Here is a 23610-nt window from a genome sequence, read left to right as displayed (position 1 = left end):
AATTGGAGCTGTGTGGAGCAGGAATAGGGATTGGGATCATTGTTCTCACAAGGCCAAGAGGAGTTTCACCCCTGAGCCAGGCTGAGCCGAGGCGAGCAGGGGAGCGGGGGAGGCCTCTCCTTATCTCCCTGTTATCGAGGCAGGGTGGGATGAGCAGCAGCGGAGCCCTGGGGAATGAGGGGTGGCTGCTGTGACTAAGGCTCACGTGTGACGGGTGGGTGGGTGGTGGGGGGAGCAGCCGCCTCACAAGCAGCCGAGGTGGGGCTTCAGGATGGGAAATCGATGACTCTTTGGGGTGCGTGGTGGAAATAGGGTGATCCGAGAGGTGCTGGTGGCACAGAGGGGCCAAGAGGCGACTGCTGCAGGGCTGGGCAGGTGAGTGGGGCGTCGTAAAACGGGGGGAGTGGGAGGGGTGGGTGAAAGAACCAAAATCTGGGAGAAGAAAGAGATGGGCAAAGGGCTGGAGATGCCCAAGCGAGGTTGGAAGATGCTCGGCACGGCAGGGACAGGCAGTGGAACAGGCCTGAGGCCGGGGTGATGGGCGTGGGGTCCGAGCCCTGGCTGCGGAAGGGCAGCTCTGGGACCCCGGAGGGGGGGCAGAGTTGCAGAGAGGTGTGGGGCCAGGCAAGGGCTGTGGGGCTGCAGCTGGGGCAGGGGGGAGTCAGCCCGCTCCCCACCAGCCTGGGATGTGGGGCCGGAGCAGGTGTGGGTCCAGGTCTGGGGTGGGATGTGGGTCTGGGGTGATGCAGGGCAGGCCTGAGGCTGGGGTGATGGGTGTGGGGTCCCAGTCCGGGCTGCAGGAGGGCAGCTGAGACCCCAGGGGTAGCCAAGGCGCAGGATGCGGGGCTGGGGTGGGCTGCGGGATGCAGGATGTGGGATGTGAGGCCGGGGCGGCAGGTGGGGTCAGGGCAGGCTGTGGGGCTGGGGCAGGATGTGGGGCTGGGACAGGCTACGGGATGTGGGGCTGGGGCAGGATGTGGGTCCAGGGCTGGATGTGGGATGCAGGATGCGGGATCTGGGGCTGGGGTGGGATGTGGGTCCAGTGTGGGACGTGGGATGTGGGACTGAGGTGGGCTGCGGGCTGCAAGATGCAGGATGTGGGGCTGGGGTGGGATGCAGGTGCAGGGTGGGATGCAGGGTGCGGGGCTGGAGTGGGATGCGGGATGTGGGTCCAGGGTGGGATTGCGGGATGCGGGTCCAGGGTGGGATTGCGGGATGCGGGTCCAGGGTGGGATTGCGGGATGCGAGTCCAGGGTGGGATGCAGGATGCGGGGCTGGAGTGGGATGTGGGATGTGGGTCCAGGGTGGGATGCAGGATGCAGGCTGTGGGTCCAGGGTGGGATGTGGGCTGCGGGCTGTGGGTGCGGGGCTGGGTGCGCGGGGCGGGCCGCGGGGCGGGGAGCTCGGAGCGTCCTCCCCCGGCGCTCGGGGGGGAGCGGGGCGGCTGGTGGGGCTCGGCGGGGCCGGGCCAGCCCCTGCGCCTCCCCGCCACGCCATGGAGAGCAGCGGCGCCGGGCGGGAGCCGCAGCCCCAGCCGCAGCCCCAGCGCGGTGAGCGGCGGACGGACCGGGGCGGGGGGGTGACCGTGGGGGGATGGGGGATATGGCCGGGGGGGGGACCCGTCCTGGGGGGGTCCGAGACGCGTTCATGGGGGGGGATGCAGCCATAGGGGTGCAGGATGCGGCCATGGTGGGGGGGGGATGCGACCTTGGGGGTGCGGGATGCGGCCATGGGGGGGATGCGAGACCCGACCGTGGCGGGGGACCCGGCTTGGGGGTGCAGGATGCGGCCATAGGGCGGGGGGGGACCTGCCATGGGGGTGCGGGACCCGTTCATGGGGGGGAATCAGCCATTGGGGTGCAGGATGCGGCCGGGGGGGGGGGGTGGAACCTGGTTATGGGGTGCGGGACCCGTTCATGTAGGGGGGACCCGTCCATGGGGGTGCGGGACGGGGTTATTGTGGGGGGGCACGACCCGGCCATGGGGGGGCAGGGTGCGGCCATGGGGGAAGGGGGAAGCAGAGATGGGGGTGAAGGATGCGGGATCCAGCCAGAGGGGTGCAGGATGCGGCCATAGAGGCGGGGGGAGCAGAGATGGGGGTGCAGGATGCGGCCATGGGGGGCGGGAGAAGCAGAGATGGGGGTGCAGGATGCGGCTATGGGGAGCGGGACTCGTTGTTGGGGGGCAGCGATGGGGTGCGGGGCCCGGGGAGGCGGCGGAGCAGCCGCGGGGTTGGGGCGGTTCTTCCCGGGAGGGACAAAGCCCGGGCCGGGCCGCTCCATCTTGGGGAGGGACGGGGCGGGGGGACATCCCGGGCAGCAGAGCTCGGGGGGGGCAGGCATTGCCCCCTCCCTGGTCTTGGGGGGCCTCGCCATGGCCAGCAGAGGTTGTGGGGTGCAAGCATTGCCCCCATCCCAGGTTGGGGTCCCCCCAGTCCCAGCTAGCAGAGGTTCTAAGGTACAGCATTGCCTCCCTCCCTGGTCTTTGGGGGTCCCCATCCCGACCAGAAGAGGTTATGGGGTGCAGACATTGCCCCCCTCCCTGGTCTTTAGGGGTCCCCATCCTGGACAGCAGAGGTTATGGGGTGCAGACATTGCCCCCCTCCCTGGTCTTTGGGGGTCCCCATCCCAGACAGCAGAGGTTACGGGGTGCAGGCATCGGCCCCCTCCCTGGTCTTTGGGGGTCCCCATCCCGACCAGAAGAGGTTGTGGGGTGCAGGCACTGCCCCATTCCAGCTAGCAGAGGTTATGGGGTTCAGACATTGCCCCCCTCCCTGGTCTGTCCGGGTCCCCATCCCGGACAGCAGAGGTTGTGGGGTGCAGGCACTGCCCCATCCCAGCTAGCAGAGGTTATGGGGTTCAGACATTGCCCCCCTCCGAGGTCTTTGGGGGTCCCCATCCCGGACAGCAGAGGTTATGGGGTTCAGACATTGTCCCTCTCCCTGGTCTTTGGGGGTCCCCATCCCGACCAGAAGAGGTTGTGGGGTGCAGGCACTGCCCCATCCCGGACGGCAGAGGTTGTGGGGTGCAGCATTGCCCTCTCCTTGGTCTCGGGGGTCTCCATTCCAGCTAGCGCAGGTTGTGGGGTGCAGGCACTGCCCTGTCTCTGGTCTTGGGGGTCCCCACCGTGGCCAGCAGAGGTTGTGGGGTGCCGGCGTTCCCCCCGCGGGGCTCGGAGCGATGGGTCCCGGGCTGAACCGGGTTTGTTTTGGCCGCTGTGACTAAGCAGGGCTCGGTGCCGCTTCCCACCGAGAGAGGAAAGGCTTCTCCTCTCCCTTCCCCCCCCCGGGGCCGCCGTGATTCACCGCCCGCGCTGCGGCCGCCGAGCAGCGATCGCTGCGGGCTCCCGCCGGGCCCCCAACGCCTTTGTCGGGGCTCCCGACCTGCAGACGGGTTGTGCACCCCGCTCCTCGCCCCCGCAGCCCCGCCGAGCCTCCCCGCTGCTCCATCCCGGCTCCAGGCTCCATCCTGGCTCCAGGCTTCATCCCCTTCTCCAGGCTCCATCCCCGGCTCCAGGCTCCATCCCCGGCTCCAGGCTCAATATCCTGCTCCAGGCTCCATCCCTGCTCCAGGCTCCATCCCTGCTCCAGGCTCCATCCCCGGCTCCAGGCTCAATATCCTGCTCCAGGCTCCATCCCCTGCTCCAGGCTCCATCCCCTGCTCCAGGCTCCATCCCCTGCTCCAGGCTCCAACCCTGCTCCAGGCTCCATCCCTGCTCCAGGCACCATTCCCAATACAGGCTCCGTCCCCTCATCCAGGCTCCATCCCCGCTCCAGGCACCATCCCCAGTCCAGGCACCATTCCCAATCCAAGCTCCGTCCCCATCTCCAGGCTCCGTCCCCATCTCCAGGCTCCATCCCATCTCCAGGCTCCGTCCCCATCTCCAGGCTCTATCCCCATCTCCAGGCTCCATCCCATCTCCAGGCTCCGTCCCCATCTATCTCCAGGCTCCGTCCCCATCTATCTCCAGGCTCCGTCCCCATCTCCAGGCTCCGTCCCCATCTCCAGGCTCTATCCCCATCTCCAGGCTCCATCCCATCTCCAGGCTCCGTCCCCATCTATCTCCAGGCTCCGTCCCCATCTCCAGGCTCCATCCCATCTCCAGGCTCCATCCCATCTCCAGGCTCCATCCCTGATCCTTCCCATTTGGTTGTTCCTTGTGGCTGGGCAGCACCAGGCAGTGCCTCCCCAGCACAGCTCGGAGCCCCCCACCCTTGGGCCATGTCTTGGCCACCAGCCGAGCTGGAATTGCACTCCAGGGACTTGGGATCTGCTGCGGTGTGGGGCAGCGGGTGGCACTGGGAGGGCAGACAGGCCAGGATGAGGCCCTGCGGAGCCACCCAGGGTGGGATGCTACCAGGATTGCCCCTCCACCCCCATCCTGGTGGGATACGGACCCCTCGAACGGGGGCTGCTCCGCTGTGCTGGGAGTGCGGAGGGCTGAGGAGCAGGGAGCAGGCACGGCTTCGTTCTTCTCCAGCTCCAGCCCTTCTCCCTCCGGCTCGGCTCGGAGGGAGGGTGCAGGGCGAGCTGATTGCCAGCCAGCGCCTGTTTGGGCACAGGCACCTCTCCCAGCGTGGAGACGCCAACAGAGCTGCTGCTGCGAAACCGTCACAGCAACGTGATGCGACGTGCGGAGCGGTGATATGACAGTCCCGTGGTGCCACGTCCAAAATAGTTAGCGCAGCTCTGGCTGGTTGGAGGGCTCCGAGCAGGGACGACGGGCAGCGGCACAAGGACCCGAGCTGGATGCTGCACGGCTCCAGCCTTGGTAGGTGCCCGCATCCGCGTTGTGAGGCTCAGGACCTGCTTTTTGGAGGTCCTGATTTGCGAGAGGCCGGATCCTGGCAGGCATGGAGCCCTTTGCCCTGTCTTTAAGCCAGGTTTCTGTTTTCCCAGAGTGATGCTTGCAGACGGGTTTTTGGGGGCACGACTGGGCCGGCTGCCCTCGGTGTTGGTGGCTCCGCGCGGGTCACCCCAAGGACGAGGGCACCTCCTGTCACCGCTGCTGCCCGGATGGATGGGAGGCAGGTGCTCGCTGCCCCTGCCCTCGCTCTGTTTGGGGCCGTGCCCTGACCGCAGCTAAATGGAAAGTTTGCCATGGGGGTGTCGGGGCACAGCAGCCGCTCAGGTCCTGTATTTTAAACCCTGGAAACCCCCCCAGCTCTGGCCCTGCTCTGGCTGCGAGATCCCGTCTCCCAAGTTCCCCTTGTTGCTCTCTGGCTTCTTGCGTCATTGCTGGGTGCTGAGCTGCAGGAGCTCAGCCAGAATGGTTCCCCCATGGCTACCCCCGTGTCCTCCATCCTGGTGGGATGTGAACCCCGGGAATGGGGGCTGGTCCCGTGCTGGAGGGTTTGGGCAATGGGTGCTGCCCCCTTCCCAAACCAGCCCTGCCAGGAGCGGGTGCAAAGACAGCGTGGCTCCAGGGGATGGGCAATGCCCTGCTGTGCCCTTTCCTCCTGCCTGGCATCCACTGCGAGCATCTGGCTGTGCCCTTCGGCTGCTGGGGCCTCTTCTGCCTGGTCCTGGAGGCCATCCCTGAACGGGGCAGCATGTGGGGTGCCATGAGATGATTCCTGACCTGTCCCAGCTGATTCCTGACCTGTCCCAGCTGTGTCTCCCTGGCTATGAGCTGGCAAGATGAGGCTCAGGCTACAGCACCCATGCTGCCCGGAGCCGGAGTGCGGGTGGCTGTGGGCAACAGCATCACAGGAACCCCGTCGGGGGGTGGCATTGTCATCGGTGGCTGCCAGAGTGGCACTGGCCACCCTCAGGGTCCAGGACTGCTGGTTCTTGCCTTGGGCATCACCTGCATCTCCCTACCCGTGGATGTGAGCCAGGACCGAGGATGTGCGTCAGTGCTGCGCCCACAGCCGGGACGTGCCGGGGCTGTGCCGGGGCTGTGCCGGGGCTGTGCCGGGGTTGCTGCTTGCTCATTGCCTCTGTCATCCAGGTGTGAGGAGTGCTGCACTGTGGAGGAATCCCAGGAGCTGGGTGGGACTGGTCAGGGCTCAGCTCCAGAGCGCGTCGGAGATGTGGTGGGGTGGGGTGAGGATGGGGCAGCGCTGGGCTCTGAGCAGCTCCAGGGCTTTCATAGAATCATAGAATGGTTTGGGTTGGAAGGGACCACAAAGCCCATCCATTTCCACTCCCTGCCATGGACAGGGACACCTCCCACTGGATCAGGGGCTCCGAGCCCCATCCAACCTGGCATGGAACCCCTCCAGGGATGGGGCAGCCACCACTGCTCTGGGCAACCTGGGCCAGGGCCTCCCCACCCTCCACCACTGTGCACCCCGTGGTGCTCCGGTGGCCTCGGGCAGCTGCTCTCCGCGTTGGACACCAGCGCCCGCAGAGCTATCCCAGCCTTGGGGCTGCAGCTGTTTCCCTGCTCAGCACCAGGACCTGTTGACGACAAGGAGAGACCCTGGGGACCCATCCTTCCCCCTCCTCTGGCGCTGCCATCGAGGCAAGGGAGGCAGCTGGAAAACAGCCGCGCCGGGAAGGGCCGGAGGGTGCTCTGGGTGTTCCCAGAGGAGCCCTGCTGAGCCGGCAGCGGCTCCTGGGGCTTGGGCACCCCTTAGGGCTTCATCCCTGGGCATCGCAGGGATGTGCAATGGCCAGAGCGGCCAGAGCCCGCCAGCTGGACACCGTGACCTCTTTGGTGGCTTTGCAGAGGCCACCGAATGGTCTGTGCTGCACCCACCAGCCCTGCTCTCCTCTCCTTGCAGGGCAGGAGGAGGCTCCATGCGATGCCGCTGGCTCCACGCGGGCACGCGGAGCAGCGCGTGGTGGGCTTGGCCATGGCACAGAGCGGGAACACGAGGATACAGCTCGGGGGGAGCTGAGGTTAAAGCGTGGCGGGTGCCCCCCGCCCTCGTGGGAAGCGCCCCGCGGGGATGCGCTGTGGACAGTTAACAAGAGCTGCTCGCCTTCCGACCGGAGTGCCCTGCGGGGCCTCGATGTGCTCTCGCTTCACAGCACCGCGTAATTTGCCTCTGCCTGGCTGAGCATCCCCAGCCATGTGCCAGCCGTGGAGCAGCGCTGCACCGGGCAGAACCGAGCGGGAGGTGCCGGTGGCATTGGCGCTGGTGCCACTTGGACCCACGGGAGGAGCTGGGATGAGCTGGGTGATGCGGCATTGAGGGGCAGCACCTCGTCGCGTGGCCCTGACCCACGGCTGGGCACGGCGCTGTCGCGGTGCCAGCGGTGGAACTGGTGCCGCGCAGGCTCTGCTGGGCTGGGGGCTGCGATGGAGCTGTGCTTGCGTGTCTGGGGGGCCGGGGAGCTAATCCCGTGCGGAATGCCCTGGCTGGGGGAGAGGGGACGCCCGCGGTGCTTGGGCGCAGGCAGCGTTGGGTTTCAGGGCAGCTGCTGCGCTGGAGCAGCGACAGGGACAGATGGCGGCAGGGCTGGACCTGGCCGCACGCCGGGGTTTTGGCCGTGCCCGGCAGCCCTGCCCTGGCCATGGGTACTGTGGTTCCTCCGGCCAGTGGGGCAGGATGGATCCTGCCCATGGGGCTCTGTGTTTGGTGAGGCACCCGCCATCCCCTGGCACCGCTCCCTGACCGTTGGGGTCTCGGAGTGGAATTCCCATCTGCTCGGCGGCGTCAGCTCGCCCTTGAAAGTTTACAGCATTCCCAGGATCTGGGATTGATCCCAGGGAGTGATGCCTTGGGTTGAGTGGTGGGGACAAGGGACAGCTTTCCAGCAGGGACACACAGTGCCACCACCAGTATTGTCCCCAACACCTTCCTGGCTGTGTCTTAGCCTGGTGGCCGCCTTGCAGGGTACAGCGATGAGGATGTGAGATGTGCAGAATCGGGCCCACAGCATTCCCAGGGTGCAAAAGGGAGCTGATGCTTTAGGTTGAGTAGTGGGGACAAGGGGACGGCTTTCCCAGCAGGACACACACAGTGCTACCACTGGTATCGTCCTTGGAGGTGGCACCTGTGGAGCCACCGAGCCCCCGCTGCCCGCAGGTGCCGATCCGGAGCAGCCCTGGGTGGATGGGGTGGGGGACGCCCCCGCTTGCAGCCCTGGCACCTTCCCAGCCGTGCATCAGCCTGGTGTCCACCTTGCAGGGTGCAGCGATGGGAACGTGGGATGCGCGGGATCATGGCCAGGGGATGGGCTGGCTTCCTGCGGCTGAAAATAGCCGGAAGGCTGCGGGGGTCTGTGGCGGGGGGGAAACCGGGCTGGCTCTGTCCCCTGTGTCGCTTGGGGTGGGCGAACCCCGCTGGCACAAACCTTGGGGTGCTGCAGCGGGACCCGCAGCCCCTCCCTGGGCAGGCGGGGGCTGCTGGAGGTGCTGCACCCCGCTGTGGGTCCTGGGGCGCCATGGATGTGGGGTGCAGCAGGCAGGCTGGAGATGCCTTCCCTGCTAGCCTGGAGCTGCCCTCAGCTCGGCAGGCTTGGACGCAGGATGGAGCCGTGGCGCCGGCCCGTGTTTGCAGAGCCCACACTTTGCCCCTCGCCAAAGATTGTGGAGAGCTCTGCAAACACTGGGGAGCGCGGTGTGTGAGATCACCCCACGGCGAGAGCCGCTCCCTGCGGCTGGTGGGTGCTGGTCGCTGCTGTCCCAACCATCCCATGGCACCAGAGCTGCGGCCACGCGCGGCATCAGGCTGGCACCACAGGCTTGTGGCTCTGAGGTGGGTCAGGCATCGTCCCTAGGCGGGAGTGACAGCACTGTCGGCTGTGTGGGGGTCACGGCTGTGATCCTAGCGCGTGCTCCGGGCTCTCGGAGGTGAAGGTGTGTTTGCATGAGGCCACTTGACAGGGACTTGGGCGGCATCGCTGCTGCTGGGCACGTCCACGTTCGCAGAGGGCACAATCTGTGGCTTCGCAGGGCGGTTGGCACTGTGTCTGTCCCCAGCGCTGCTCCGAGCTCCAGGAGGTGAAAGTGTGTTTGAAAAGAGCTGTTTAGTGGGGGCTGAGGGGCATCGCCGCTGCTGGGCACCACGGGCGGTGCTGTCACATCCCCAGTCAGTCACACGGGGCACATGTGGCTTCGCGGGGCCGCGTCTCCATTGCCACACCAGCACGTGAGCCTGGAGGTGAAGGTGTGTTTGCATGAGGCCAGTTGACAGGGACTTGGGGGGCATCACTGCTGGTGGGCACGTCCACATTCACAGAGGGCACACGCTGTGGCTTCGCAGGGCGGTTGGCACTGTGTCTGTCCCCAGGGCTACTCTGAGCTCCAGGAGGTGAAGGTGTGTTTGAAAAGAGCTGTTTAACGGGGTTTGGGGGACCATCACCGCTGCTGGGCACCACAGAGGGCACACGCTGTGGCTTCAAAGGGCGGTTGGCACTGTCTCTCTGTCCCCAGCGCTGCTCCGGGCTCCAGGAGGTGAAGGTGTGTTTGAAAAGAGCTGTTTAGTGGGGGCTGAGGGGCATCGCCGCTGCTGGGCACCACGGGCAGTGCTGTCACATCCCCAGTCAGTCACACAGGGCACATGTGGCTTCGCGGGGCCGCGTCTCCATTGCCACACCAGCACGTGAGCCTGGAGGTGAAGGTGTGTTTGCACGAGGCCATTTAACAGGAGCTGGGGGGCATCACTGCTGCTGGGCATTGAGGGTGCTCCTGGCACGTCCACGTTCACAGAGGGCACACTCTGTGGCTTCGCAGGGCGGTTGGCACTGTGTCTGTCCCCAGCGCTGCTCCGAGCTCCAGGAGGTGAAGGTGTGTTTGAAAAGAGCTGTTTAGTGGGGGCTGAGGGGCATCGCCGCTGCTGGGCACCACAGAGGGCACACGCTGCGGCTTCGCAGGGTGGGTGGCACCTTGTCTCCATCCCTAGCAGCAGCGCATCCAGCTGGCACCTGGAGGCGAAGGTGTGTTTGAAAAGAGCTGTTTAGTGGGGGCTGAGGGGCATCATTGCTGCCGGGCACCACGGGCGGTGCTGTCACATCCCCAGTCACACAGGGCACATGTGGCTTCGCGGGGCCGTGTCTCCATGCCACCACCAGCACGTGAGCCTGGAGGTGAAGGTGTTTGCGCTGCTGAATGGGCACTTGGGGGGCATCGCTGCTGCTGGGCACCACGGAGGGCACATGTGGCGCCGTGTCTCCGTCCCCAGTGCCAGCACGTGCTCCGGGCTCCCCTGGGATTCCTGGCTGCTCCCTTGGGGCTGGCTGGGATGAAGGGGGGGGGGGCGATTCCCCCATCTCGGGGTGCACAGAGCGGGCACTGTGCCCCACATCAGGGCAGGGAGCGGCCGTCCCCGTGCGGGGAAAGGGTAACAACTCTTGTTCTTCTTCTGGCGGCGGCCTCGTGTGCATTCCTGGGCCATGAGTTCATGGCTCCGCGTTGCGGCACAGCATGGCGCTGGGGGACATGGGCCGGGGGTGACGTCAGGCCGTGGGGCCCGCGCCCATCCTGCCTCCGCCTGAGCCGCCAGCGCTGGCGGAAGCGGCTCCACATCCTCTGGGGACAGTGGAGGGAAGCACGCGGGGGTCCCCGTGCCTCTGGGGGGTCTCCGTCCCTGCGTCGCGGAGCTGGGGCGGCAGCTGCCGGGGGAAGAAGGGTGGCTTTGTGGCGGCGGTGCCTGGCGGAGCCCCGGCTGCGTGCTCTGTGCATTGTGCACCCGGCGCCTGGCACCCAGCGTGGGCTGGCTGGGGGCACCCCAAGCTGGGGACAGTGGCAGGGCTGGGGTGGGGGTCCCACTGCCTCCCCCAGGGACCTTCCCCAGCCCCTGCGGCCACGACAGCCTTGGCCTGAGGGCTGTGGGTGGGGGCGACAGGGCTGCACCCCTTAAGGGCTCTGGTTGGGGGGGACAAGGCTGTACCCTTTGTAACCTGAGGTTTGGGGGGACATGGCTGTATCCTTCCAGGGCTCTGTTTGGGGGGGACAAGGCTGTACCCTTTGTGACCTGAGGTTGGGGAACATGGCTGTATCCTTCCAGGGCTCCGTTTGGGGGGGACAAGGCTGTACCCTTCGTGACCTGAGGTTGGGGGGACATGGCTGCACCCCTCAAGATGTGGGGTTGGGGAGACATGGCTATACCCTTCCAGGACTCTGTTTTGGGGGGATAAGGTTGTACCCTTCAAGACCTGAGGTTTGGGGGGGACAGGGCTGTACCCTCCCAGGGATCTCTTTGAGGGGGACAAGGCTGCACCTCTAGAGACCTGAGGCTGGGGGGACATGGCTGTGTCCTTCCAGGGCTCTGTTTGGGGGGACAAGGCTGCAGCCCCTCAAGACCAGAGGTTTGGGGGACAGGGCTGCACCCCCAAGGACTCTGTTTTGGGGGGACAAGGCTGCACCTCTAGAGACCTGAGGTTTGGGGGACAGGGCTGCACCCCCTAAGGGCTGTGTTTGGGGGGAACGAGACTGCCCCAGACTCTCCCACTGAGTAACCATGTGTTCTGCTCTGCCTGTGTTGCAGGGAAGCCACCGTCCCCGATGGGAGACAGCGTGCCACCCCCGACCTCGCCACCCCCGTTGCCTGGGGATGCCCTGCGGGGAGAGCGCACCCCCTCGCAGCGTGACCGACCCGTCCCTCCAGCCATCAGCCCCTCTGGACAGCCCGTCTCACCCATCCCTCCAGCTGTCACTCCCTCCGAAAAGACCACCTCACCCGTCCCTGCAGCCGTCACCCCCTCCAGGCAGCCCATCTGTCCCCCTACTGTGACACCCCTTTCCGAGAGCAGCACCCCGCAGCGTGACCGACCCATCCCTCCGGCCGCGACGCCGTCAGGACAGCCCGTCAGCCCCATCCCTGCAGCTGTGGCCCCCTCAGCCGAGAGCGTCCCCCCGTGGGGTGACCAAAGTCCCCCTGGGCCACCCTGTCCTCCTGTGACAGAGCACCCCAAAGATGAGACATTGCCCCACGCCGCTGGCCAGCCGGTCCCCGTCCATGCCGCCGCTGCCCCGTGCCCAGCGGAGACGCTGCCCCGCGGGCATGAACCCCCAGCCGCTGGTGAAGGAGCCCCCTCGGATGCCAAAAGCCCCCCGGGGGGCACCGCTGGGCCCTCAAAGGACGTTACCCCTCGGAGCGACCGCCCTTCGCCGTCTCCTGCCGCCAGCCCCAGGCCCAAGCAAGGTGGGTACCTGGGGGGAGCGGGGGTTTGGTGACGCTGGCACCCATGGGTGCTGCGGGATGCCTGTGGTGCTGGCACGGCGCGGGGCTGGGGGGCGTTTGGTGCTGTTCTGACGCTGTCTTCCTGCTGCAGATGCCCAGAAAGCCCAGGCGAGGCACAAACAGGCAAAGGAGCGGCGCGAGGAGCGAGCCAAGTACCTGGGTACGGGATGAGGGGAGCGGGACGGGATGCAGCGCCAGGAGGGAAAGTGGACAGAGGGGACACAGGAGCTAAGGAGCTTTGCTGGGTCACGGGCAATCCCATTAGCTCTGATGAGCTGAGCCCAGTAGGAGCTGCTGTGGCAGCGGCTCTGCCCCCCACAGCATCCTGCCACTCCCCAAGCCGTGCTCCCCAGGGTGCCCCCCACCACCTCCTGGGTGCATGGGCGCCCCCCAGTCGGTGTGGGTGCCCCCAGCTGGGTGGGTGCCCAGCTCTCCCCCGTGTGCAGGCGGCTGCCGGCAGCCCCGCAGCGGCTCAGGGCAGCGGGCGAGCGGGGCCCCTGCGCCACGCATGGGGCCTCCTCATCCCCGCGCTCTTTCCACCCTCATTCCCCCATTGTTCGCCGTGCGGCTCGGCGGGCTCCCGGCCTCCCTTTTGTCCTTATCCAAACCCCTCCCTCGCCGTCCGGCCGCGATGCTGCCTGCCCCACGCGCTCGGGGAGCCCAACGTGCCCCGGCCGGAGCCAACTCTCAACCCCACGCCGCTGGCACGGGCACGTGTCCTGAGCATGGGGCTCACCGGGGCCAAGGCTGCGCCTCGGCGGTGACCCCGCTGCCCCCTGTCCCCCCTACAGCCGCCAAGCGGACGCTGTGGCTGGAGAAGGAGGAGAAGGCCAGGCTGCTGCGGGAAAAGCAGCTTGAGGAGCGTCGCAAGCGCCTGGAGGAGCAGCGGCTGAAGGCAGAAAAGCGCCGCGCTGTCCTGGAGGAGCGGCAGAGGCAGAAGCTGGAGAAGAACAAGGTGATGATGGAGGATGAGGGGCACAATGGGTGGAGGGACCGAGGTGGCACAGCAGGGATGCGCTTGCTGGGGAGAGCTTGTGGCTCCAGCAGCCCTTCGGGAGCTGCCCACTGTGCCCATCCTCCATGGTGCACATCCTTTATGGTGCAGAGCCTCCACCCGGCTCCTTGGGCACTTGTACCTTGTCCGGGGCCGGCATCACTGCCCCTTCTCCCTTCAAGCTGTGGTATCCTCATGCTGGGCAGCTCTGGCCAGTCCCAGCCGCCTTCCCGTGGCCGCTGGCCTCACCCCATCCCTCTCCCTCGGGCAGGAGCGCTACGAGGCGGCGATCCAGCGGTCGGCCAAGAAGACGTGGGCAGAGATCCGGCAGCAGCGGTGGTCCTGGGCTGGCGCCCTGCACCACGGCTCCCCTGCACACAAGGATGGTGAGTGCCGGGCTGGCGATGGACCCCGTGGCTCTGCCGGCGGTGCGGGCACGGCTCTGCGGCACTCTGTGCAGGGAGGGTGAGATCCCATAGCCAGCTCAGCCCTGCTCTGCTTTGGGGCCGCGCTGCCATCGCCCTGGGCTGCGCCAAGGCCTGATGGGGTGGCTTTTCACTGCTCTTGTGGCACCGTATCCTTCAAACCAGGCATAAGTTGGAGGCTGTGCATCGTGGTCCCCGTTCCGTGCAGGGATGCGCTTGGGGACAGCCCTGACAGCCTGCAGGGACGCTGCAGCTGCACTGCCCGGGTCTCTGGCAGCTGGGCAAGGGTTGTGAAGCCGTTGCTGTCTCTTGGGGTCTGTGCTGCGGTGTGTCCCCTCGTCCCCGGGCTGGGTGGAGGCAATGCTTAGTCCCTCCAGCCCCAGGACAGGGGTTCGTGCGGCTGTGTGTGCTCCTCGGTGTGCGTGGCTGTGCCGCGCCCGCTGCCCCACGGCAGGAGCACTGCACCCTGCTGGCATCGGGGTTTGGTGTCTGGAAGCTTCCCATGACCGCCGAGGGGACCGGGCTGCGCTGGCGGGCGCTGGCACTGCCTGGAGTGTCCAATGGATGGAAGAGTCTGTGCCCTTGGGGTCTGTCCGCCCCACTCGTGCCGTGGGGTGGCTGTGACAGCCCCGGCTGTTTGTGCAGGTGTTGTGTGCCGGGCTGTGTGTGCCGGTGTGGGGTGCCGAGCTGGCACTGTGTGCTTGGCCAGGCTGTGGGGACTGGCGTCGTGTGCCCAGACAGGCTGTGGGGATGGGCACTGTGTGCCCAGCTGTAGTTTGTGGCACATTCAAGGACAGACCTGCGTGGCTGCGGCGCAGCACCCAGCAGGGTTCGGCAAAAGGACACTTTCTCCTTCAACTTCCCACGTGGATGCGCTGCCAGAGCTGCTGCTGGCGCTCCCGCTCGCTGATCTCCTGGCTGCCGGCTCTTGTGGTTGTTCTCTCCAGAAGAGCTCAGCTGGGGCAGAGGGGTCCCAGCACCCTGGGAAGCACTGCCAGCTGCCAGCACCCTCCTGGCACTGCCGTAGGGACCTGGCACTGATGTGAACTTTGTCCCATGTCTGTCTGGCCCTCCTGCCCTCACCCTTCTCCCCCAGGCTGGCTGCTCGCTCGGTGCTGCCGAGGTCCCTGGCCACCTGGCTCCTGGTTCCCAGGACTGGTTTTGGGGGGACTGGCATGGTGGGGACTGGGAGCAGCCCTGGCTCCCCGAGGATGAGATCCCTGCATGATCCCAGCATGACCCTCCAGGGCAGAGTCCCACGTATTGTGTCCCTGGCCATCAGCATCTCCTGACCCCACTCTGGGTGTCGCGTCCTCCCGCCCCACTGCCCCGGCGCGGCCGTGCATGCTGCATGCGGGGGGCCCAGCCCCGACCCCAGGACCTTAATGCCCTTGTGTCTTTTCCCTCCTCCAGGTGCGAGCCGGTGCTCGGTGTCCGCTGTAAACCTCCCTAAACACGTCGACTCTATAATCAACAAGCGGCTCTCCAAATCCTCTGCCACCCTCTGGAACTCTCCCAGTAGAAGTAAGAGCCCTTTGCGTTTGCCCCAGCGCAGGGGGCACAGCCCGGCCCCCTCGCAGCGCTGGGGACCCCCGAGATCAGGGTTCCCCCCATTCCCAGGCCCTGCCTTGCAGCACGGTGCCCACGGAGAGAGGAGAAGCCGTTTGCTGTTTGCGGGAGGAGGTTGGAGCCGGCCGGCGGCTCCTTGAGGCTGTGTGCAGGCTGGGAGGAGGAGGATGAAGAGCGGCTGGATGGTGGCAGCCCTTTGGGGCGCCAGGATGGGGACCGGGAGCCCTGGCTCCCTGCCCCAGGGCAGCTCCGGTGGGTGCAGCCGCAGCCACGGAGCGGGGCTGCCTGTCGCCAGACCCTGCTCAGGACTGGGCACGGTGCCGGTGCCCGTCTGTCCCCGCAGGCACCCCGGGGCTGGGTGCCACGGTGCGCTGCGAGCGCGCTGCTGCACTGGGTGCTGCGAGATCGTCCTGGCTCTGGGCGAGCTGCCCGAGGCTGCTGGCCGCGCTGGAGGGATTCGTCCAGTGCCGGGGCTGCTGTTGTGTTTCGGGGTTGCCTGGAGATGGGCGCGCGCCTTCCCGGCCGGGTATAAATAGCCGGAGCAGCTGACACGGTTGTCTGCAGGCGGTGGTGACGTAGGCGGCTCCTGCCAGCCCTGTGCTGGGGGCTCAGCTCCAAGTAGAGGCACCCAGAGGCTCTCAGCACCGCCAGGATGCATCTCCCAGGGCTGGTGCAGGACCCGGCTGCTGCACCCATGGCTCTGTTTTCTCCCCGTATGGTTCTGGGTACTGCTCCCAGCCTGATGGGTGTCTAGTGGAGAGGGGTGTTGTCCTTTTGGGTGCTTCTGTGCACCTGTGGGTGCCGGCGATGTGCCAGCCAGCGGCAGCCCTGTGTCCAGCTGGCAGCGTGGCCACGGACTGCCATTCCTTGGGGGCCACGAGCCTGGCGTGCCTGGCAGCATGCTTGGCGACTTAGACACAGCTCTCTCGGGATGAGGGCATGCTGTTGTGGCCCTGCAGGGTGCTGGGGGCTCGATCATTCCAGGACAGGAGCATGGGAAGGGTGCATGGCAGCGCCGGGTGCAAGGAGAGGGCCAGAATGGAAGAGGTGTTGTCAGCATGGTTGCACCTTCCCGCTGTGGGTGCACGATGGCTGGCATGTCTGTGGGGCACAGGGACACCATCGTCGTCATGCCACAGCGTCGTCCTGCTGGCATCCAGCCGCCAAGCCACGCCTGAGCCTGCATGGCCCCTCGTTGTGCTCAGCCGCCGTGCAGGGCAGTGGGGAGCCCTCCCCAGCGTGGCCAAGCTTTGGGCACTCCCAGGGCTGCGCATGTGCCCCAGGCCTTGCCACAACCGCACGGCTGCTCCGTCCTGGCAGGCGGCTGCGGGGCTGGGGCTGGTGCCTGGGGGCTGAGGGTGACGAAAGGCCCCTCTGCCTCTGCAGACCGGAGCTTGCAGCTGAGCCCATGGGAGAGCAGCATCGTGGATCGGCTGATGACGCCCACCCTGTCCTTCCTCGCGCGCAGCCGGAGCGCCGTGACGCTGGCGGGGAACGGCAAGGAGCAGGGTGAGCACCCAGGGGTTCTGTCACAGGCAGGGGACTGGGACGAGGGAGCCTGAAGCCAATGAAGAGCTGGTGCTGTGCCGGCTTTATGCTGACGGTGTGGTGCCTCCTACCCCCAGTGCCCGTGTGCCCCCGCTCGGCCTCCGTCAGCCCCCTCAGCCCCTGCCACAACCACCGCCTGCAGCACCGCTGCTGGGAGAGGCGGAAGGGAGCCGCCGCCAGCCCCGACGTGACGCCGCGCCGCAGGACCGAGTCCTCACCCGTGAGTGCCACCTCCCGTGGGGACCCCACGGTGCCAGGGCAGCTACGGGGTGCAGTGTGGCTCCTGGCTGAGCCAAGGACCCATTGTTGATGCTCTCCCAAACATGACCATGAGCCAGTGGTGTGCCCAGGTGGCCAAGAAGGCCAGGGGCATCTTGGCTTGGATCAGAAATGGTGTGGCCAGCAGGTCCAGGGAAGTGATTCTGCCTTTGGGCTGGGCACTGGTGAGGCCACGCCTTGAATCCCGGGTTCAGTTCTGGGTCCTTCACTCCAAGAAGGATGTTGAGGCTCTGGAGCATCCAGAGAAGAGCAACAAAGCTGGGGAAGGGGCTGGAGAACAAGGGTTATGAGGAGCAGCTGAGGGACCTGGGGTTGTTTAGCCTGGAGGAGGCTGAGGGGAGACCTTATTGCTCTCTACAACTGCCTGAAAGGAGGTTGTGGAGAGGAGGGAGCTGGGCTCTTCTCCCCAGTGACAGGGGACAGGACAAGGGGGAATGGCCTCAAGCTGTGCCAGGGGAGGGTCAGACTGGATATCAGGAAGAAATGTTTCCCAGCAAGGGTGATGGGGCCCTGGCAGAGGCTGCCCAGGGAGGTGGTGGAGTCCCCATCCCTGGAGGGGTTTAAAAGATGGGCAGACGAGATGCTCAGGGACATGGTTTAGTGGCAGACAGGAATGGTTGGACTCGATGATCTAAGCGGTCTTTTCCATGCTAGTGATTCTCTGATTCTCTGTCTGTCTTTGGCCGGAGCAGAAGAAGAAGGAGAAGAAGGAGAAGGAGCGGGAGAATGCCAAGGAGCGCAGCGCCCTGTCCCGCGAGCGCAGCCTCAAGAAGCGGCAATCGCTGCCCGCGGCGCAGCCCCGGCTCCTGCCTGCAGCAGACGGCAGGTTGGCACCCGCTGCCGTGGGGGCTGCCCTGGCCCCCTCCCTGCTGCCGTAGGGGCTGCTGCAGCCCTGCTAATGCCCCCTCTCATTCTGTTTGCAGCCCAGGCCCCAAGAACCGTCCCTCATCCCCTGCCACCCCCAAAGCCCGTCCGGCATCCCCCAGCCCGGCCCTCGGCTCCCCCCACAAGCCGCCCCTGCCCCGCAGCGCACACTCCTCTCCCAAGGTGCGGGCCAGGGCCCGGGAGGAGCGGAAAGAGCAGGAGGGCCAGGTGAAAGCACACGAGAAGAAGGAGGACGAACGGGGCTCGGCCCCCCCAGCCCTCCCCGAGCCCCCCACGGTGCCCACAGAACCAGCAGCAGGTGGGTGTGGGATGGCTGGGAAGGACGGTGGGGCTGGGGGGAGTGGGAGCAGCACTGACACTGTGTGCATCCTGCAGCCCCCCCAGCCCCTGCGGCCCCCAGCCCTGTGCCAGCCACCCCCCCAGGCAGACCCTCAGCTGGCACTACAGACCGGGAGGAGGCTGCCCGGCTGCTGGCGGAGAAGCGGCGGCAGGCCCGCGAGCAGCGGGAGCGTGAAGAGCGGGAGCGCCGGGAGCAGGAGGAGCGGGAGAGGTGGGTGCTGCCCCTCTTCCCCCCAGCTGTGGCCTCCCAACTTTGCTGAGGGTCCCGTCCCCACAGGCGGCTGCAGGAGGAGCGGGCGCAGCGGGAAGCGGAGGAGCAGATCCGCAGGGAAGCCTTGGCACGCCAGCGGGAGGAGGAGCGGCGGCTGCAGGAGGAACGAGAGGCCCAGGAGAGAGCACAAGCCGAGCGGGAGGAGATGGAGCGGCTGCAGAGACAGGTCTGGGGCAGCAGGGTGTGGGGGCAAGGGGCTGCAGGGTGGAGGAGATGGGGAAGAAGAGGTGGGATGAAGGCAGGGATGGAGGGAGAAGGCAGGGATGCTTTCCTGTGGTACCAATCCCAGTGGGATGCAGGGGCAAGGAGCAGCCCAGCTTCTTGTTGCCCAGGGTGGCAGGAGAGGACCGTGGGGCAGGGTTCCCCACTCTCCCTGCTTCATTCCATCCATCCCTGCCCCATCCCATCCATCCGTGCCCTGTTCCATCCATCCATGCCCTGTCTCATCCATCCTTGCTGCCCCACTGTGCCACAGAGGGAAGAGGCCGAGGCAAGGGCACGCGAAGAGGCTGAGCGGCAGCGCCTGGAGCGGGAGAAGCACTTCCAGCGTGAGGAGCAGGAGCGGCTGGAGAGGAAGAAGGTGAGGGCTGGGGGCACCCCTGGGCACATGGCATGGCAAGGGCGTCCCGTGCCAGGGGCCCTGCCCAGCACCCAGGGCAGGTCCTGCTGGCGAGGGCTGTGCGTGAGCTCCTCTCTGCTCTGCAGCGCCTGGAGGAGATCATGAAACGGACACGCAAATCAGATGCGGCAGATGCCAAGGTGGGTGCCCATCCCCTGTGTCCTCCTGCCTGGGGTTACGGGGAAATCTGCAGAGCCCCTGCTCCTGCCTGGAGCCACCACTGTCTCTCACGGCTCTCCTCTCCGGGCAGAAAAAGGAAGACAAGAAGGTGGTGAATGGGAAAGCGGCTGAGCAGGAGGATGTCCAAGGTACGTGGTCCCTTCCCACAGTTTGCTGTGCCTCCAGGGATGCCTGGGTCTGCAGAGCTGCAACCCTGCGCTGCTCCCTGCAGCCATGCTCCTGCCTGGGCCCATGGCTGAGGGGGGCTCTGCCGACATCCCCAGGCCGCGAGAAGCGTGTGGGGCCAATGCCGAAGAAGGAAGAACTCCCTGAGATGGAGACGCCAAGCGCAGGGCCGAAGGGCCTGACAGGCGAGGGGCTGCAGCCAAGGTGAGCGAAGGGGCAGCTGGGGGGCAGGCTAGGGGGGGTGGGACCCTGGCTGACCCCAACTTTGCCACCCCACAGCTCCCCGGCCAAGGAAGCACAGTCCCCGGCCTCCCTGGTGAACGGCGTGCAGCCCGGCAAGCACGAGAACGGCTTCTCGGGCACAGAGGGGTCGCAAGAGCTGCTGGAGCTCTCCCACCATGGCAGCAGCCCTGGCAGCATCATCCCCTTTGGCGACAAGGAGCCCTTCCTCAAGCAGGCGGTGGTCAAACCCCCACAGGTGACAGGTAAGAGTCTGGGGGTTCGTGGGGGGTGCCAGGTGATGCCATGGTTTCCCGGCCTCACCGCCGCTCGCTCCTTCCTCCCGCAGAGGTGCTGTGAAGCCCAGGTCCCGGCAGACATCCCCGCGGAGCCACCGCACACGTCCCAACTCCGGACGCCCACGCAGAACCGTAGCTGTTGTCAGAAGAAAAAAACCTCGCTGGTCCCTGCCGCCCACCGCGTCCAGGCACTGTGGGACCCCGGCGAGGTAGCCACCAACCCCTGGCCCGCTGCGGGGACACCTGGTTTCTCTCCTCATTCTTGTTTTTATTTCGTTTTGTTGTTTTTTTTTTTTTTTTATTTTAAAATATGCACCTTATCAGACTGACACCCCCACCCTAGCAGCCTGCCAGAGCCGCCTCAGACGTGTGGTGTAATACTGTAGTTATTTAACTCGCTGGGTACAATGTATGTGAATACTGTAAATAGAGCTCGGCCAGATAGCGGGCACGCTTGCCTGGCCCGGCCCTGCACGGGGTGGGAGGATTCAGGGCTTGAAGAGAGGATTCGGGGTCACTCCCATGGCCCCACACACGTCTGTGTGAGCACTGGGTGCCCCCAGAATGCACACCCAGGGCCTGGCCGGCACCGCGCTGCTCTCTGTGCCGTTGTGACAGTGTTATGCATCCAGACAACCTCTGCAAACAATAAAAGTGGACAACTGCCCTCGCCTCGCTGTGTCTCCAATACAGGAGCTGTGCTGGCAGCCATGCTTCAGTGCTCTCCTGGCTGCCAGGGCAGAGTCATTCCTGCGTCAGGGCTTGCCCTGGAGCCCCCTGGCACGGTTCCTATAATGTTTGGTTGGAAAAGCCCTTTGAGAGCGAGTCCCGCTGTACCTGTCCACTAGTGAACCGCATCTCTGAGCATGTCTGCCCAGCTTTTAAGCGCCTCCAGAGATGGAGACTCCACCACTGCCCTGCGCAGTGCCGAGAACCCTTTCAGTGAAGAAATATTTCCTGATATCCCATCTAAATCCTCCCTGGTGCAACTTGAGGCCATTCCCGCTTGTCCTATCACTTGTTACTTAGGAGAAGAGACTCTGGGCCTTGCTACAACCTCCCTTCAGGAGCCGCAGAGAGCGCTGAGGTCTCCCCTCAGCCTCCTCTTCTCCAGGTTGAAGAACCCCTGGGCCCTCAGCTGTTCCCAAACGCGCTGTGCTCCTGACACCCTCGGCTCCTGCTCCCTCGCCACAACCGGGAGCAGCGCCCGGCCCGGCCTCAGAGCTGGGACCTTGTGCAATGCCACAGCCCAGGGCGGGCGGGAACAGCCCATCAGCGCCCGCCATGCTCCTAAGGCAGCACTCAGGCCTCTTCTGCGACCGTGGCTTCCCCTCGCCTAGCGGGAGGGGGCGGGCGCCGCCATGACCACCCCCGCCGCCATTTCCCGCCCCTCCGCGCCGGAAGCCGCGCCCTCTCGGTAGCGCCTGGGAGGGGGAGACGGAAGTGATGTCGCACCCCTGCGCGGGGTGCGCTGGGAGTTGTAGTCCACGTGAAGCATCACGCTAATCATAGGCGAGGCAATGAGGACTACAGCTCCCGGCAGACCCCGCGGGCGCGCGGCGGGAGGGCGCGAACCGGAAGTGCGTGCAGAGGAGGCGGAGGCGCCTGCGCTGCTGAGGAGGCCGCGGGCGGAGCGCGGTTCGGTGAGTGCGGGAAGGCCCGAACAGGCCTGGCGCGGCGGGATCCGGCCCTGCTGGTCGCCACTGGCTCTTTCTCGTCTCCTTTCCTCCTCGTGCCTCGCACCGAGGGCTCTCTGGGGCTGAGCCGCCCGCCCCGGCCGGGCCTTGCCCCCCGGTTCCCTCCCCAGGCCTCAGCGTGGCGCTTCCTCCCCCCCCATCCCCCCTCCCCGGCGGCCGCCACGTGCGGGGCTCGACTGGGCCCGGGCCTGGACCAGGAGGCGAGTTCCCCTGTGCCGCTTAGCCCTCGGGATTGTGCCCCGAGGCTCGTCCTTTTGTCGTATTCCGGTCCCTAGAGCCTCGTCCCGCTACGTCCTGGGCCTGTGCCCGGAGGCTCCATCCCTCGTCCCTCTCCGATGCCCGGCGCCTCATCCCTTCCATCTCCCTCAAGCCCGGATCTGTGCCTTGGGGTTCGCTCTCTCGTCGCACTCCAGACCCTGGAGGCTCGTCCCAGGCCTGCGCCCGAGCCTCGTCCCCTTGTTCTGTCCCCTGGGGCTCAGCCCCTCGTCCCAGCTCGTTCCTTAGAGATTCCCGTCCTCCGCCCGGGCCTCTGTGCCCTATCCCTGGACATTCCTTCCACGTTTCAGCCTGTTCTTGGAGGTCTTTTCCTTTCTGCGGGTTCATGGGCTGTGTTCCGCGCCCCCATCCGCTCGCTGTGGCGGAGGAGTGGTCGGGTGGCGGGGCCCGTGAGGCTTCCAGTAGTTGCGAAGCAGCCGCTTATCCGGGCTGCAGACATGACCCCTGAGCTAGGGCTGGCTCCTGCACTGTGTGCTGCTTAATGCGGCAGGATGAATTTATTACCTCTCTTAAGAAAGATATAGAACCGTTGGAGCGGGTTTGGAGAAGGACATGAAAGCGATCCGAGGGCTGGAGCACCTCTGCTACGAGGCCAAGCTGAGAACCTTGGAGTTGTTCAACCTGGAGAGAGAGGACCCCAGGGGGATCTTAGAGCAGCCTCCCAGTACTGAAAGGGGCTCCAGGAAGGCTGTAGGTGGGGTATTTACAAGGGCATGGAGTGATAGGATGAGGAGGAATGGCTTTAAATTGGAAAGAGAAAGATTCCAATTAGACACTAGGAGGAAATTCTTCATGGTGAGGATGGGGGGGCCCTGGCCCAGGTTGCCCAGTGCAGCGGTGGCTGCCCCATGCCTGCAGGGGTTCAAGGCCAGGTTTAATGGGGCTTTGAGGAACCTGATGCAGTGGGAGGTGCCCCTGCCCGTCGCAGGGGGTGGGACTGGGTGGGCTTTGAGGTCCTTCCAATCCAAACCGTTCCATGTTTTTATGATTGCCCCCTCTACATCTTGTGCAAAAGTGGAGTTCAGTAGAATTACAGGTGAGGGGATGGAGTGGGCTTGGTAGTGGCACAGAGGCACAGATGAGCCCTGAATTTTTGTTTTCACCAGGCTGACGAGGGCTTGTTTCCCTAACTGTTGCTTTTTTTGGGAAGGTTATTGTCTTTTAGGCTTCTGTACGTATTTTTTAAAGTCTCTACGAGGTGATTGTCACTGTAATTGCCTCTCAAATGGCTTTCTGGGTGTGTTTATGAGCGAGAAAGTAATGCTATGAGTTTGGAACAAGTGGTGCTCTGTGTAGTAGCCTCAGGAAGTGTGGGCTCACTTCTCGTTGCTCATGTGTGCGAGGACTCTAGATGTGGAGTGGGTGGCAGTGTGTGTGCAGCAGCATTTCCTCGGGGCTTGTCAGCGCTGGGGTGCTCATTCCTATGTTTTAAGTGTACAGTGATGTGTCTGATGCTGCGGCATGAGAATGGATTGTTTATTGAAATAATACATAAAACTGTTTGGAAAATGTTGTAGATTGGCTTATGGGTGAAAGAGGAGCCATTACCCGCTGCTGCAGCGGTGTTGGCCTGGAGCACATTTGTAAGAGGCTGCAGGGTCACATTTCAAATGGACGTTTTCAGGATGCTCTTTCCTAAGCGCATAGACAATTAAATTGTCCAGTTACTCTCCGCAAAGGGCTCTTGCATGGTTCCTTCCCGCTCCTGGCAAAGTCAGGTAGTTATTTCAATGGTTCTGGTCAGGCCACGGGAGTTTTTGGGTGTG

General features: G+C 65.4%; 2 protein-coding genes across 5 annotated transcripts in view; both read left to right on the top strand.

The window, feature by feature from the left end:
* The first annotated feature begins 1410 nt into the window (after window positions 1-1410).
* On the top strand, window positions 1411-20563 carry MAP7D1 (MAP7 domain containing 1). 2 transcript variants are annotated; one of them, XM_054086575.1, is made up of 18 exons: window positions 1411-1550; window positions 11384-12040; window positions 12171-12239; window positions 12871-13034; window positions 13345-13459; window positions 14912-15022; window positions 16454-16576; window positions 16693-16835; window positions 17587-17720; window positions 17818-18077; window positions 18155-18329; window positions 18396-18555; window positions 18865-18969; window positions 19095-19148; window positions 19259-19316; window positions 19452-19557; window positions 19633-19838; window positions 19922-20563. In XM_054086575.1, the coding sequence occupies exons 1-18, from the start codon at window positions 1496-1498 to the stop codon at window positions 19930-19932; spliced, it is 2706 nt and encodes a 901-aa protein (XP_053942550.1). In that variant the 5' UTR covers window positions 1411-1495; the 3' UTR covers window positions 19933-20563. The 2 variants fall into 2 exon arrangements, with proteins under 2 accessions (XP_053942550.1, XP_053942551.1); XM_054086576.1 differs by lacking the exon at window positions 14912-15022.
* Window positions 20564-21427: 864 nt separating this feature from the next.
* THRAP3 (thyroid hormone receptor associated protein 3) overlaps window positions 21428-23610 on the top strand; it is a 30377-nt gene continuing 28194 nt past the window's right edge. The window contains exon 1 of one of the 3 annotated variants that reach the window (XM_054086284.1): window positions 21428-21514. The gene's annotated coding sequence lies outside the window, so the exon portion shown is untranslated. The remainder of the gene's footprint in view (window positions 21515-23610) is intronic. The other 2 variants (XM_054086283.1, XM_009567822.2) reach the window with 2 other exon arrangements.

The sequence above is a fragment of the Cuculus canorus genome, chromosome 22 (assembly GCF_017976375.1).
Source record: "Cuculus canorus isolate bCucCan1 chromosome 22, bCucCan1.pri, whole genome shotgun sequence".
In the NCBI taxonomy this organism is placed as follows: Eukaryota; Metazoa; Chordata; class Aves; order Cuculiformes; family Cuculidae; genus Cuculus; species Cuculus canorus.
This window is presented reverse-complemented; position numbering and strand designations above follow the sequence as displayed.